Below are 16,439 nucleotides of genomic sequence, written 5' to 3' on the forward strand. Positions count from 1 at the left end.
CTGAGCTACCAAGCTTTTCACACATGATTATTAAATAACAAGAACATATCTACGAAAATCTTGCATGTGCTTTACACCATTCTCCAGTTCAACAACTATTTCATTAATTACCACTTCTTTTATTTTATTAATTACACCATATCAAATCAGAACTTGACTCCTAGGAAGGCAACTGAATCTTAAATCTTCTGCTCTTCCTTAGTCTAAAAGACAGAAAAACTCCACTTTTTTAGAAGTTTAAAGGAGATGATGTGGTGAGGATGGACTTTTTTCAGCACGAAAGGTCTATCCCAGCTCACAGACTGTCACTCCAACACGCTATGGCTCCCAGCCTTTAAAACTGAAAGGATGCTCTGTATTTCAGCAAGGACAGGCGCAGATGCAGCAAGATGACAGAGTGCAGATCACCTCCCCTCTGTCCTGTCTACATCCGAGTCCCTGTAACCCGAGGAGTCTCCCTCTCCATCAGAGCAGAGCGGTTGGATTTCTCATCAGCCACTTCAAACAACCCCATCAGCTAGGCAATCCTGCCCCGGCTCTCCCGGGAGCGCATCCACGCTCGTGCTGAATTGGGAACGATTTTACTAAAACTCAAGGCATAGTTTGGATAAAAGTAAGTTTCAAATATAGGTTTCAAAAATAGGAGGTTATACTCTAAGGCCAATTCCTTGCCCTAACGAAACAGCTTACAACTGACATTGAGAATGCTGGACGACTGCACAAATTACCCATTTTAAAAACTACTTTTTACACCACAAATTATGCTGACCCCTCCGGATGCTGTTGGCATTGCAAAGTGAATTCCTAATATCTCAGGAATTCCACAGGATTGCAGCTATTTTGGCTCGGGTTTTTTCCGTCCCGCTGTCATGGGGCAGCTCAGCCGCAGTGGCCCCGGCCCCGCGGTGCGGCGGAGGAGCGGGGCCGAGCCGGGCCTGGCGGGGCCGGAGGAGTCCCGGAGGCAAGAGTCCCGCGCCCCCACGGAGGCGATGCGCCGAGCCGGGCCCGGGCCCGCCCCCGCACTCCGCTTCTAGAAGTAGCGGGGGCCGCTGCCCCGGGGCTCCCGCCGCGGCCCCCACCTCCGCTCGAACCGGGCCCACGGCGGGCGCGCAAGCAGCACGGACTCACCAGTGGTGGTAATTCGGGCGACGGAGCGAAGGCCTGTGAGAGCCGCCCCAGCCACCCCCTCAATCCTCCCGCTCCCCTGCACTGGGGTCCGCGCCCGGCCGTGGCCAAGATGGTCGCGGGGCGGCGGCACTCACCTCCTCGGCCTGCTTGCGCAGCGCCTTCTCCCGCTCGTACTGCGTGAGCAGCTGCTCGTTGTCCTCCCGTAGCAGCTCCAGCTCCACCTCATGCTCCTGGTTGTCGGTGAGCACCGAATCCAGGTTCTCCAACACCGTCACTACCAGTGGCATCAGCTCCTTCACCACTTCCTCGTCGTAGCAGTGGATCAGCCGCTCGAACTCGCGGTAGATGCTGTTGGCGAGGCCCGAGACCCGCTCCGACATCACCGACCCCGAGCAGTAATCATCGCCCGGGTACCCCCCCACGCCGCCATCGTCCAGCTGGATCTCCAGCATCCTGCCGGCCGATAGCCCTCGGCCCCGCTCCGTTCGGCCCCGCTCCGTTCGGCCCCGCTCCGTTCGGCCCCGCTCCGTTCGGCCCCGCTCCGTTCGGCCCCGCTCCGTTCGGCCCCGCTCCGTTCGGCCCCGCTCCGCACCCCGCTGACGCTGACACCGCCGTCGCCACCGGGCGCTGCCCCGCCCCGCCCGCCGCGTCAGGATCCCCGAACACCGGTCGGGGCGGAGCGCGGCGGCACCGCCCAGAGCTGCTGGGTCGGGGCCGCCGGCTACCGGTGCTGAAAGCAGGCGCGGCGCCTCAGTGCTTCTTGCGCTGGAGCCACGAGCGGCAGCAGTGATGGCGAGTCGCCCGCGCAGCACACGGTGCCGGCAGCGAGCCCGCCCGCGACCGGGCCCGTCCGCCGAAACAAAGCGCCGCGCACCGGGGCTCCGCGCAAGGGCCCGCGCTGCGGCGTCACGCGCAGGGACACCGGGCCGGAGCCGGCGCATGCCTAGGCCGCGCCGCATCTCGGACACGCACGGGCTCTGGGAGGCGCCTCGGAGACCCGACACACCCGCAGTAGTTGCATTTCCAAGATCGGGCAGCCGTAGCTACTACAGAAAGGCAGACGTGGACCTGTTCAGTCAGGGATGAACTGAAAGCCAGAGGGACAAATTGGCCAGCTCAAGTCCTAAAAGAAAATCCAGAACAACCACCGAATTTCATCAGCAGATTTCTCAAAGCGACAGCAGCACACATCAAATTACGGGCAGCAGCTCCAACACTCTCAGCAGCCTCCAGCACCCTCAGCAGGTGTCACAGAAGTCAGAGTCTGCCACTGTCGAAGTATACCCTTTTCTGACTTAGAGATGGGGCAACTGAGAGGCGTTTCAAAAACTTTTATTCAATTTTCAGTCTCATGTGAAGGGTGAGACAATACAGATGTTACAATTCACACCATTACAATCAGAAGCCAGCTATTTCTTAATTACAATACATTATAAGCGCTTTTTGACCTGTCAGCTTTTGCCACACAATGCTGCTAGTGCCTTAAAGCAAATCATTTAAAATTACCCCTCGTGGGTCCTACTACAATGCACCCTTCATAGTTTTATTTCTCCAAAATATCTAGTTGTCATGGGTTAGCACTGGCCAGATGTTAATGCACCCATGAGTGTATGCTTTTCCTAATGAGCTACTGTAGATATGGTCAAGAACAGAGCAGAGCAGGCTTAAAACTTGAAAATAGAGAACAAAACTTTATTGCATTACATAGGAACAGAAATAGAAAGGAAAACTCTAAACACACACACAAAACATAAATGAAACTCTCCTAGAACATTTCTTGTCCTCTTCTAATTTCCACCCCTTACACCCCTACACCCCTATTACCCTCTATAGACCAAACCCTTGGGTTTTAAATCAAACAATCACCACTCAAAAACTAATCTTCAATTCAGCAAGGGAGAGAGAAGCTTCTCTCACACCACAGACTGCTCTTCAGAAAACACAGGTCTACCCTTTATGTGTTTCCATGTCACCCGTGGCACTGCCCAGAGAAGTCTGCCGTGGTGACACTCTCTTTTCCATGTCCAGTGCTCTCACCACTGTCCATGGGCCAAAGCTGCATATAGGGCTCTTTTAAGGATGCTTGCATGCCGAGCTCTCCCCATTTTTCCCCTGGGGCTGAGGGTTCAAAGAACAGATCTTCCCTGAAGGCAGAGGGCACCACCACACCCTCCCCCTCTCTTCTCTGTTCGCTCCACTCTTAAAGTGCCAGACACTGTAGCAAAAGCAAAGGCAGCTGTATCTACCTAAATGCAGTTTATGTTCAAAAGAGACTTGAGTTCAGTCTATGGTTAACATTATGCAAGAAAAGTCCAGCTCCGACAATTCCCTGCTCATCTAGGGTTCTTTTCCAGTCGTGCTTTATCATCTCGGTCCCAGGCTGTTTTTCTTTCTCTTCTGAAACTACTAGCCATGAGAAGCAATGTCTGGGAGAAAATTTTCCTTCTGCTAAGAAAGAGTTAACAGTTTCTAGCTCTGGGCAGGGTGCAGGCTCAGGCACTCCCAGGCTCTGCAACTCCCACAGGTGCTCAGGTGGCTGGGCATCTTCTCCCCGTGGGGGGGGGTGGGGGGGGTGGGGCGGGGAAGGCACCTCCACAGTTTTCCACCCCTCTATCCTGGACGGGGCCAGCTCAGCTCCAGTCCTGTCTCTTCTCTCCCCAGGGCCCCAGCTTATTTCAGATCGGCGGCTTGGTTCTCTTTAGCCCAGCCACGTGCCCCCCTCCTCCCTCACCCGGCCTGGGTAGGGGAGGAGGGAAACAGTGTTCCTCTCTTGAAAGCAGAGCCAGAAAGAGGAAGTCCCTCTGAGAAGCTTTGCTTTTAACCCCTTGTGTCCTCGGAGGCGTGTCTAACCCCTCAGTTGCCACTGATTGGTTTGACTACAGCCTCTTGAAAAAACTCACTTCCCCTCAAACCAGTACACTAGTCTTAGTTGCAAGGCCATCATTTGAAACTTGTTTCCAGTTCCATTTCTCTCTCAACAATGTCTGTCCTATTCTATGGAATTTCTAAGTCATCACTTTTTATCTCAAAGTTTGCATACAGATAAATACTATGTGAGCCTTCGGTCAAGCTTTGAAAATTCTCTACAAATCCATTTCCCACATGCCACATCCTGGTCTCAGCTGAGTTTAGGCTGTAGAACTGGAGTAAGACAGTAGGAATTAGTCTTCTCTGTATTATTATATACATATATATGTGTATTCTTCTCTGTACTGAGACCAGCCTGGCAGGAGAGAGAAATAAGGATTGATTTGGGAAAAGGCCCCTCACACCTTCATTGGCTTAGACCTCTGAAGGAGAGTGTAATTCCAAAGTCGTGACTAGCAATGACCCTAAAAGCTTCATTATTGCACAAAGGGAAAGAACTTTAACCCTACTCAGAAAGACTGTAATGGGAATATCACATCTCACTGGTAATTAAGAATTTCAAGTTTTATGACTGTTTAGTTCTATGTTACATCATTATAGCTGACTACATGCTGATAGACTATAGATTCAGAGCATAGCAGTTTTTAGATAGCTGCTTTATAGCAAAAATCTATTTGTCTCCAAAAAAAGGATAATTGAAAGGGAAGGAATGGAACAGAACGGAATAGAATAGTACTGAATTAAATAGGTGTAGTTCACTTGGAAGGGTCCTACAATAATTGAGGCTGAGGTGTGTGATGGTTTTTGTGCTTACTCTCTTTTCTTTCTGTGAGATAGACTTTTGGGAGGAAAAAGGCAAAACAGACCCAACTTAAAAGTTGCAAAGATAGCTTTATTAACACACACTAAAGGAAGGAAAAAAAGTAAAAAAATTGAAATATAGAAAAAAGAACATTTGAACCATTCAAAACCCTTCTCCCTTCCCTACAAACTGTTCACTTTCTCACAACCAACACAGAGACAAAACTATAATTTTCAGTCAGTTTTACCATTTAAACATAATCTTCCATCACTTTGGGAGAAGAGTCTCTCTCGGTGTCTCCATGGAATTTCTCCACTGTTCGCTTGAGGGTTTTAACTGCCACAAAAAACAGCTGCCCGGTAAAAAACCCTGCTTCTGTGACCCCTCTCATTAGCAGTTTCCCAAGCTGCTTATGGGTCATGGGTCTAGACTTTTGCATATTAGGATATCACCTTTTAAAGATGCACAAAGGAACAAAGGATTCTTCTTCTCAGGGAACAGAGACCTCTCCTCACTTCTTCACAAGCACAATGGACTTTATCTCTGTTTAAGCATCTTGTAAGATCAATATCATTCAGTCCATCCACACACCTTTGTTCAAAATCTACACACAGGTTTGCACAACATCTCCTTAAATGTATATCCTTCCATGATTTGAAGGGATATGTTAGTCCAGTTTCCATGGTTTACATCCAGAGAAATTACATCCAGTCAGAAATGTCCACTTCCTCAATCTCTCTTTCCTATAATCTTTATCAGTTCTTTCATTGACTTTATATCATGCTGTCTCTTACTTGTTCCTTCCTCTCTTATGGAACAGGTTGGCGTTCTGAAAGCTTCAGCTTGCCCAGAAAGGGTTAAATCTACCCAGGTGTGCGATGGTCAATGTGATCAGCCGCTCTGGGCTTCCCCCCACCCCCTTTCCCTCTCAGCCCAGGAGTCACCGGAGGGCAGGGAGGGGAGAGGGTCCTTGCCCATCCCTCGGTCGCAATCTGGGTGGGCTCGGCCCAGCAAGGCCCAGAGGCGTTATCAGAGGCCCAGCTCCTGCCGCTCCCTCCCGGCCCGGCTGGCTCCAGGCCTCTGGCCGCCTGCCCCTCCGGCCGGTCGGGCCCAGAGGCAGGGCCAGGCCCTGAGCCGACTGCCCCCAAGGGGAAGGGAGCAGCAGGGCCGGGCTGGGTGGGCCTAGGCCGTCCTAAGAGAGTGGCCCAGCTCGGTGTTACCTGTTCGAGTGGCCGGGAGGAAAGGGGAGACTTGGACTCACTCAGAATTTATATGGGTATTCCTCAAAGTTGCATCCAGCTTCCTCAATAGTCCAACAATATGTCAATACCTAAAAATGAACTCTGATAGGTGCCTGTCTCAAAACAATTCCAAGGTCCTGATAGGGAACTGTTTCCACTTAACTGAAAACCAAACTGTGTCAACCTGTTCGAAATTAGGGCCAAGAGAGCTTCTTCTCTTTTCAAAATGCCTTTACTAAAGATTTCAGCCTCGAGGGGTGCACGCCACCGCCTCTACTGTTCTCAGAACAAGGAGGAGATCTGTCCTGTCGTGCAGCAACGGCACCAGAGACGCCCTAAGATCTCCCTGGATGGGTTTAAGTCTACAGGCCTCATTCTGGTTAAGTTCTTTCACTTGAGGGTGACAGGCACAGTTTGTTTCTAGGGGAAGCTGGTGTTGTTCTTCATTCAAGCATATAGTCTTTTTACTTGAGCTGTCCGTTGGTTCTTTGATTTTAAAGAGATATGGTCTTTGGTGAGGTTACGTACCAGATAATTTGCATAAACGGTGCGTGCGATCGCCATGTTTAAAGTACGGGAGGCTGGAGGTGGCATAATACGAAGGACGCGAAACGATGGAACAGCGGGCGGAGCCACGGCTGGGGCAGCAGAGGTGGTTTCCCGACGGTAAGAGGTGTAGGGTACAAAAGGGGTACGAGGTGCGAAAAGGGGTACAAGGAACAAATATAATTAACAGTTAGGAACCATCAGCAAACACAAGTAACATCATTAACATTTGTAACCTCTGTTATTGATTAACTTCAAGTGACCTATAAGCTTGCAAAAGCCTTTGTGAATTTTCTCACAAACCTGTAACATTATAATTAGTTATGGGATGGATCACCAGTAGATCCTGAGGCATTTGAATGTAACAGCCAGATTTTCAAATGTTTCCACACAGAACAGGCCCAGCCAAGCACATCAGAGGCACTGAGTGCATAGATATAAGAAACAAATGTGAAACAAATGTGAAGAAACTCCTGCTCAAAAATTTTAAACCCAGCAAGTCACCCATGCTGGGCCTTGATTCACTCTTTGTATGGGAAACTTTATAGACCAGGAGTTGTACTGTCATTCACAACAAACACAGGATGGCAACATGTGGGATTGCATTTTATGGAAATGGTTTGTTCTGGCTCACCCCTGGAAAATGTATGGTTTATCCCAAGTCTGTACCTGTGGAATTGCATTTTATGGAAATGGTTTGCTCTTGTTCACCCCTGGAAAATGTATGGTTTATCCCAAGTCTGTACCCTCCCTGCAGTATCCTGTATCTGTAACCTCATTGGCTGGAGAATGTTACCGCGCCCCTTTGAACCTCTGTGTTGAGTGCTAACGCAAGGGGTCTCGCCCTCTTTGCCCTTCTTCCCCCTGGAGGCCTCCGGACACTCCCCTTCCCTCTCTCCCCTTCCCTTCCCCCACTCCCGCAGGACCATGCTCCCTGCTTGGAGTGAGGCTCTGAATAAACCCTCATCTGATCAGCATCCCACCGGCATCTGAAGTCTCTTTGCCTGCCAGCACGGGAACACCCATGACCCTAGGACCCAGGGGGCTCTGGGGGGGGGGGGGACCCCCCCGGGAGCCCCCCAAAATTTAAACTACAACAAATGATGCACCAACGTCAGGCAACAGCACCAATGACCCTGAGCCAAGGATGGACCACGGTAACACCGTTCCGGTGCTCAGCGGGACCCCGGCGGCGGAGCAGCCCTGGCCCAGCAGGACCCCAGCGGTGGGGCGGCCCCGGCGGCAGAGCGGCCCCGGCTCAGCGGGACCCCGCCGTGGCGCAGGGTAGTCCCGACGCGGGCCGACGTGTGGCCCTGGCCCTGCCACAGCGCACACGTGGGCCCCAGCACCTGGAGAAGCCGCGCGGAGAACAGGTGCCCCTCCCCCCACTCGGCATCAGCAGCGAGAAGGGCCCCGCACACCGTCGATCAAGCCTGAGCAGCCAATGCCCCAGACAGCAGCGAAAAGAGCCCAAACCCCTCCATTTCCTTCCCATCCCCATGAAGTAGTTTTTACAATTATGCCTTTCTAGTTTTTGTGTGTGTGCATATTGCAGATTCCCCTGTTTTCTGTTTTAGAAAGCAGAAGCCTTTTCAGGTCACGAGGGTAGATCCAAGGGAAGCAGTTTTTGAATTGTCTTCTTGTAAGGCGCAATTCAGTGGTAGACTATTGAATCAGTAACGCTTTTGGGTTATGCTGTCCTCAGTTAGTTCTGAGGGCGACTGATAACCTGATATGGTGTCTGAGAAAGTATTTGACGGTTTTTGTAGGTTTTTTTGTTTTTCTTTTGATGACCTAAAACTGGGGGTTTTTTGGTTGAACCAGTTGGAAAGTGAAAGGAGTGATTTGGCTCAGATCCGTGAGTGTCGGTGACTTGCTGTTCAGGCCTTACAGGATCCTGTGGCAGATCAGTGGCAGCTTGAGTTGATTTAAATTCCTCACTGCCCCTGCCTGGCCCCAATGCGGGAACTGCAGCAGGCCACCTGGAGAATCTGAGGCCATGTGTGGAGCCCGGGGAACTCCACGTATTTTCCTGTCCCTAGAGTGGGAGCAGAGGTCAGCGCTTCAGCCTAAAACTGGGGGCTGTGGTGGTCTGAAAAGCCAGTTGGAAAAGGCTAGACACTATTAGGCCAGTCACGCTGAAAAGGCTCTAACAAATTTGTTAATTTGTTAATTTGTTTCAAATCTTGCAATATAAACCCTGCTTTATTAAATGCATGATTGCATTTAAAGTATTATGAATACAAATGTACAGGTGAACAGAGAGAGAAGCAAGGCAGGCAAAGAGAGAGGTAAGGTTTATTCACTAATTCCGTATTACACTGAACTTCTAACCTCATGAAAAACAGAGAGCATGTAAAAAATTTGTAAAGTTTTCTTGCATTTTGCCCACATACATAAGAAACTGAAACAATTGAAGTGACACAAACTAAAGCCTGTTGAACCACAGAGGCTGATGAGTTAATGGTATTATCCACTATTCTGACTGTAATCCAAACAGGTCCAGCAGGCATCCCTGAGGGGAGGGGATATCAGCTGAACTGCATCCTCTTTTCTACAACAGAATACTGGTTCAGGTCAATGACATTGTTAAAGCTCCTGCTGAAAGACGGTGATTATCTTAACTTAAATTGTACATTAAAATTCACTAAAAGTTCATTCCTATATTTATAATTTAATAAATAACTTCAAGTCTAGAGATGAGTCAAGAAATGGCAGGAATGCTAGGTGCTGCCATGCATGAGAGTTAAAATACCACTTCCAGATGAAAGCTGGCAAGCAAAATACTTGCTTATTCTGTCCCTTTTGGGGTTTTATTGCATCTAGCATAAGAGTTTAGGATTCAAATTGTTATTTGCCTAGCACTAACAGCAAACTAAAAACTGACTGTGCTACAGATATGGAATTGTATTATAGGTGCAAGGGCCTGTTCCTGAAGAGCTTAACTTTCCAAGTAGGCCAAGTAAAGGCACAAGGAATGAGAAATTGATAGAAACACTGAGACTATGCAAGGAAAATCACGATTCTTTTGTAATAACCATATGATCTCAAATTAACTACTGGAATTTTTTTCCCTTGGACAGTTGGAACTTTGCTTTGTGAAAGAATAAGTATTTTTAGGTGTCTTGGTTTGAAAGACAGGTCTGCCAAGGAAGGTGGAAAACTCCCTTGGAATAGAAAATGTGACTCTCTTCTCTCCAAATTATTATACCTCTGAAATTACAGGGTTTTCAGGCAAAGACATAGTAAAAGGAATAACAGTTCTTTACTAGTACATGTATATATATGTATAACAAGGCAAACAACCAACAACAGACAAACAGAAACCCAACCACAGCCTTCTCTCGGCTCCAGGCACCTTCCCCTTTGGCGCAGTTTGTCGCAGCCAGCAGGGGCGCTGATGGCTCCCATCCAGGCAGGGCAGGTGCGGTGATTCCCCCGCAGCTGCAGGGGGTGCTGTGGTGCCAGCTCAGCCGCTTTTCTACACGGCGATGGCGACTCAGCCGGCGGGGCAGAGAGAAAAAGGGCATTATTTACGTGAGAAACAACCCTTCACTTTTAAAAATTCCAAAAGTTTATTAAAAACCATAACAAAGTACAACAAAAGACTGATTAAGGAAGAAGAAATAACACCTTTGAGAGTTTGGTGATCCTCCACCACGTGCTCATCTACAAAATGACTGCTCCGCCTTTTATAGCCCTGGTGCCTCCCAAAGTCTGTCAGTCAACTTCTTTGCCATGCATTTGTGGAGACTACTTTCTTACAGCTTCATTGGAGCTCAAGTATTATCCTGCCATGCTTCCTAGTAACAAACCTTCCCCGACAACCCAGGCTGTCCGCTGGCAACAAGATGGGACAGGGAGGGGACTATGGGGAGAACAGAGGGCATCGAAACAACAAACAATAACATAACTATACGTCAGTAAAACTTCTCTTAACATACACGCAGTATTCATTTCTTAATTGCAGGAGCCAATCATCATATTACCCATCTATAACATTTACAAACCCGCAGGGGCAGCCGGTCCTAGTGCCCCTCCAGTTGAAGAAATGGGCTGTAGCAGGAACCTCAGAGTGCTGGCTGGAACAGCAGAGGTGGGCACACCCAGGATGACAAACAACATGTAGCAGAAAACTCCGCAGCTTTAGCAGGAGCTGCAGGAGTCAGGTGGACGCAGCGTGTTGGGCGAGGGTGTAGCAAAAAGGCCCAAGGCAGCGGCAGAAAGCAGTGGGCTGGGCAGCAGCAAGCAGGCTTCTCCATAGCAATTGCCGCACGTACCCACAAGAAACACCCTCCAGGAAGAGGGAAGGGTTTGGAATCCCGGGTTTTCCCTGGAGGCACCCGAGTAGATAGTTGTACTGGTTTGAAAGCAAAACCAGTGAGACTCCAAGTCAGAAATACAATTTAATAGAGAGAGAAAAAACAAACAACAAAAAAGGTAAAAATAAGATAAATGCAATAGTACAAAGGACCACTGACAGAGTCAGAATGCAAACCTGACACCCTGTTGGTCAGGGTGTTGGAAGCAGCCCAAAATAAGTCACCCTGGAGTGACAGATGTGGCTCCGTTGAGTTAGAGATGATCCTCAAAAAAGGGTCCAGTTGTCCTCTGGGAATCCAGTGGAAACAGGCTCCCTTGGTGTTTGGGGTTGCAGGTTTTATCCCGGTGGAAAGGCTTTGGCTCCTCCCACTGGGTGGAGCATCTCACAATGGAATGAAGTAATGTTATCAGTCATGTGAGAGGCCTTAAATGGCCCATTGACACGTGATATCCTTCAGAGGAGGATGGGTGGAGGAAGAGATAAGAAGGGACTGCCTTATCTGGTGTTATCAGATGTCACATTAACAGAAGGCATCTCCCCTCTTTCGACCCCTAGAGTTACAAGAGATAAAGAACAATATCTCCCAACTGGCTTCAACAGATGAAAATAGAATACACATTTTTGGTTACACTTTTCAACCCAAGACAATGGTGAGGGTCCTTTCCAGTCAGGTTGGGTGTTAATAAGGTCCCAGTTCAATGGTTCTTCTTACAAGCAGACCCTCACCTCTGGTAAGGAAGAAAGCAGGCTGGACTCCACAGTGGCAGCAAATTCCCCCATGGTAGCAGCAGCTTGACTGTTCGCCTCTGATCCCGAGAGTGAGAGGGAAGAGCTGAGCCCAGCCACCTGACCCCCCAGACAAGATAACTGGTGATTATAATATCTTAGGCAACAGATGGGAGAAAATTCCCCGGTGGAGGGGGGGGGTGGTGGGTGGGTGTGGAATATTAACATTAGGTTTCCACTTTGATAGCACACAAGCATGGAAACTATGATACTGTTTTTAGTACCTAGAATTCACCTTCAATTAGTATTGAGCTGAAATTCAAGGTGGCGTTTCTACAGAAAAAGATGGACCACAGTACCATAGGACAGTTGTGGTAGAGGAAGGATTTACATTAATCAGGTTTTCTTTACAAGTGATTATTCTTGTTTAAAAATACATGGACAGCAGGAACTACTTGTGCATTCTTTCAATAAGGCAGTATCAGGAGACAGGCTTTAGCTCCAGGGATGGGAGTGTGTAAAACCTTTTTTAAAAGGTTTATATCTGTCTAGAATAAGAACTTGTTAGTGGCATTCCTATTTAAAAGTTTAAAAGGTATATGTGATTTAGCTTCAAATTGTCAGGAAAATTAATCCACAAACACCAGATGTTTGTCTTGAAAGGACACAGAGGAGTCCTGTAACTTTATTTGAATAAAGGGAGAGGCCGTGGGGCATTTCCCCTGGGGTCACTCTAATTTTTGGAGGACACAGTCTCCTTTTTATGCTAATTTCCCGACCTCTTGTCCCTCTCTCTTTCCCCTTTGGCTGAGGCACTTGAGAGGTATAGAATTTCTGAAACGCCTAATACCTAAGACTTCCTTCTAATGTATAATCCTCCCTTTGTCTTTCCCTTGTGTTGCTCAATGGAATTCTTTATGGAATTTACGGTTCTCATTGTTTCTTTCATCTTAGTATCCAGTTTTATTTGTCAGCAGACCTACAGTTTGTTTGTAAAGACATTCCATTTATCAATCAGTGGAATCCTTCCCACTGTTTATCTCTCAGTATCTAGCTTTATTTACCAGCAGACCCACAGTTTGTTTGTAAAGACAAGTCTCTCATTCCTTTCAAAACAGTTTAATGTTCATCTCCCACTGCAGAAACTTCTTCCGTATTTGTTAAGGTCAAAAAAACCCATTCTGGTGGTTTTAGAAAACCTCATTCATCAAATAATTTCTGAACTGGTGGCGGTGACTGGTGCTTTGCCAGGGAATGTGTGTTACAGAGATCGTCAGCCTTCATTTTTAAATAGACAACCTGCCATATATCTTGGAAACCATTACCAGTGTTTCCACCTTAAAAGTTTTTATTTTTAATTTACAGCCAGAGGGTGAAAGGAGTTGATCAATAGTTAACACATGTAACCATAAGTAACTAGTAAGAGTCAGTAAATATTAATCACAAGCTTAAGAAGCAGGATGTGCCTTAGCCTTGTTAATAGAAACAGAATGTACCTTGTCAAGATAAAAAGAACAAAACCTGTTGAAACTGGTGCAGAAAACATTGAACCAGCCAGTGAAGGAATGTGCATGCTTCAGAAAGAAAGGTGAAAAGTGCAAAGTAAGGAAGACTGCATGAGGTCGTAACTCCAAGTCTTCCTCAGTGCGACCACCAGAGTCCACTGCCCTTGAGAGTCACGTATGCTAATATTAATGACTTCTGAGAAGTTAATTTGTATAACTACTCCTATCCCAAGGAATGTCAAGAATCTGCATGACATTTAACCATACATTGTGCTGTGCAAAGTGCTGGGTGTACGTGGTAGGAGCGATCTCCCACGTAACCAGCACCGAAAAAAGCAAATACCCACCTCACTGAGTAGTCTCTGAGGGGACTCTTAGCTCAGCGTTTGAGTGAATCAAGCATTTCTTAGAGGATCCAGGAGCTGTCTCAAATCAGACATCATCCTTGTTATGTATGCAGAGACCACAGACTACTATTTGTTTGTTCTGTTCTCATCTGATTGCAGACTCTGTATAGTTTTCTACATTATTATACAGAGTTTCTATTAATTAAATGGGCTGAAAAAAATAGATAAAACTATGGGTTGGATGCCTTCACAACCCAAGAAATTTTTGTATAGACTGTGTCCATCTGAGCACTCTATCATCGTTTTGCAAACAATACTCTCATTAGTCAAAATGTAATTAAAGGCTTCACTGTAGCATGTTGCTTTCTCTAACCAACAGAGAAACAAGTGTGTACACTGGTTTGTTCTCCTGATAGTGGAGGGTCAAAATGATTTCTGCATGACAAGCAGTTAACTGTGGGTAGTGGAGAGCAAGAAGACGCAAGGCCTGAAACCTGACGCAGCCAGGCCTTGGAACAAACGTCAGCTTACTGCAGCCAGCATCATACTATTGTTTTAACTGAATCGAGTGTGACTTGAGCCCAGGAGATAATTGGGAAACATTGTCTTAACCAAATCAAGTATAACTCAGGGTAAAGCATAGGTATGATTTGAGACAGTAATTAAGGATTTAGGGGAGCCAGAAGCTAGGGGTGGGTGCTAGTTAATGCACGTGTAACTTGAAGGTATAAAAATCACAAAGCAACTTTGTATCCTTGGGCACAAGATTTGGGCGTCCCCATCGCCCCTGTGTCCCATGCGCTCTAATAAAGAACCGCATATGATCGCCTTTGTGTGGTTATATGTTTTCCTATGCTAACACTCTCTAATCCTTTATATTGCTTCAGTGTGGTAAGTGACACTGGTATAAATGTGCACAATAAACAACATAAAAACAATGTCCAACCAGGCAAGACTGTGAAAATACCAAGCAGGATAGCAGGCTGCTGGTCCATGTTCAACACTAATGGTACATCAAGGAGGTGTTTGGAAATATCTGGCAGCACTGTACCCAGTGCCTCAGTGTGCAGAGGATGGGGAAGGAAAAGGAAATGGGAAATAGAAGGGGAAAGAAAGGAAAAGGGAAGGGGAAGCAGAAGGGGAAGGGAAGTCAGACCTTGTAGGGAAGGCTCAGGAGAGGTTTTGTTTAGTTTTCATAAAACATTAGTTAAAGCAACTTTCATTCTGGGTGAAACCACTGAGATTCACAAACACGGATTTCTCCATCCCTGAAAGCAACTCCAATTCTTTCTTCACAGTCAATTTTATTTAAGTTCTTTAAAGAGCATAAAAAAGCAGAGGTGAATTCACTATAAGTGCTGTGATTCTGTATTTGAAATGCTTCAGATAGTTACATTTTTTACAAGATTTTCATCAAAACAGATTTATAAAATTTTCTATAATTTTTTTCAGTCAGCTGATTTGATGAAGGTTAAAAGTGCCTTGCTCATTACTGGGCTGAGGTGGTTTGGCAACAGAAGTTTTCTCCTCTGCCTCTCTTCCGTATGCTTCAGTAGTATTTCCTGGACAGTGTTAAAATGGCATCTTTGCCTAAATATTTTTGCCACAGTCCCTCAAATTAGCACATACCCAGTTACTGTCCACCTTTTGATCTGTAACAATAAGCTGCTGGACTTATGCACTACCTACCTGGTCCCCAGCGCTCACACCTGAAGGTCCCCCAAGAGCTCTGTCAGGTATCAGGAAATGATGGGTGAGTGGTGCGGCATTCCCTTTGAACAGCATTGTGCTTATTGCCAAATCCTAAGCGCAGTGGGATCTACTCCGAGGAACTGTAGGATAACAGTCCTGTCTTCCAGCTCTGTGTTCTACTAGTTCTCATTGCTGTGTTATTGTTATCAAAGTGCGCTTTTCAGGGAAGATGATAATCACATTCACAGTGGATAGGAACACCACAAGTGCATGCCAAGTGTAAGTTCAGGGTTGGTTTCTTTCTATTAACTTGCATGTGGGCTTTGTTAGTTTTTTCATGCATATTGAATCGATGAGTAGGTCTCGAATTGAAGGTAAAAAAGATTTCCTGAATAAGGCCAAGATGCTCTAGCCTGCTGATCTTAGACATTTTACTCCCTGCCCTATACAGTGTAGAGTGGACAGAAAAAGCAAGCTATGTTATATCTAAACCATGGCCTCTGCTAGGACAGATATCTCATGCTAAACTAAGAAAGAGCTAAGAAGTGTAGTAAAATATGCAGAAGCTCATGATAATCCCAGAAACGCTGGGTGCTGTTAAATGTTTATTAGAAGCCCTTCTGCACCCCATAGCCTTCCATCCTGTGACAGATAGATGAACACAGTAGGATGGGAGATAGCCAATGGCACTTTTGTGCATATATTTGGTACCAGCATGCTGCTTTCTTCGCCTGTCCTGGACTTCAGCCCCCAGCCTCTCTTTTCCTGCTGTACTCTCAGCTGAAAAGCTGCAGGTGCAGACAGGCCTGGCTGGGTGTTATAAATAAATATGTAGTCATTGGCTTTCATTAGTATGTATTGGCTTTTGCAAATTCTTATTAATCACAACAATTTTAATATAGTACGGTTGTAATCACTTTAAACTACTTTATTATAGTATAATCGGTTAGCTTTTGTAGCCAATGCCCTGCATAGCGTGTTGTGTGTACACACACACGCACACATATATATATATATGATATATATATATGATGATATATATGTGATATATATTACAGCTTAGGCTTTTGAAAAATATTACAATAAAGACTATGTGATGTTAAATGCTTTTATTTGTGTAACTGTCAATGGTAAGAACAGCTCAGATAATAGTGTAAGACAACTATGTTGATTCAATGTACTTGTAGAGTATCTTATCTGAATAACATTGACAAGAACCAAAAAAACCCAAAAAAAACCACCAAGAAAAAAATACAAGGA

The 16,439-nt window shown here is 46.5% G+C and overlaps 1 protein-coding gene across 14 annotated transcripts in view; it reads right to left on the reverse strand.

The window, feature by feature from the left end:
* Positions 1-2,039, reverse strand: part of MAPK8IP3 (mitogen-activated protein kinase 8 interacting protein 3) — a 75,738-nt gene extending 73,699 nt beyond the window's left edge. For 10 of the 14 annotated variants that reach the window (XM_063414742.1, XM_063414733.1, XM_063414732.1 and 7 more), the window contains exon 1: positions 1,263-2,029. In XM_063414742.1, coding sequence (XP_063270812.1) covers positions 1,263-1,580 — 318 coding nt within the window. In that variant the 5' untranslated portion in view covers positions 1,581-2,029. Of the gene's footprint in view, positions 1-1,262 lie in introns of all 14 variants that reach the window. The other 4 variants (XM_063414741.1, XM_063414740.1, XM_063414731.1 and 1 more) reach the window with 2 other exon arrangements.
* Positions 2,040-16,439: the final 14,400 nt, after the last annotated feature.

The sequence above is a fragment of the Prinia subflava genome, chromosome 17 (genome assembly GCF_021018805.1).
Source record: "Prinia subflava isolate CZ2003 ecotype Zambia chromosome 17, Cam_Psub_1.2, whole genome shotgun sequence".
NCBI classification, from domain to species: domain Eukaryota; kingdom Metazoa; phylum Chordata; class Aves; order Passeriformes; family Cisticolidae; genus Prinia; species Prinia subflava.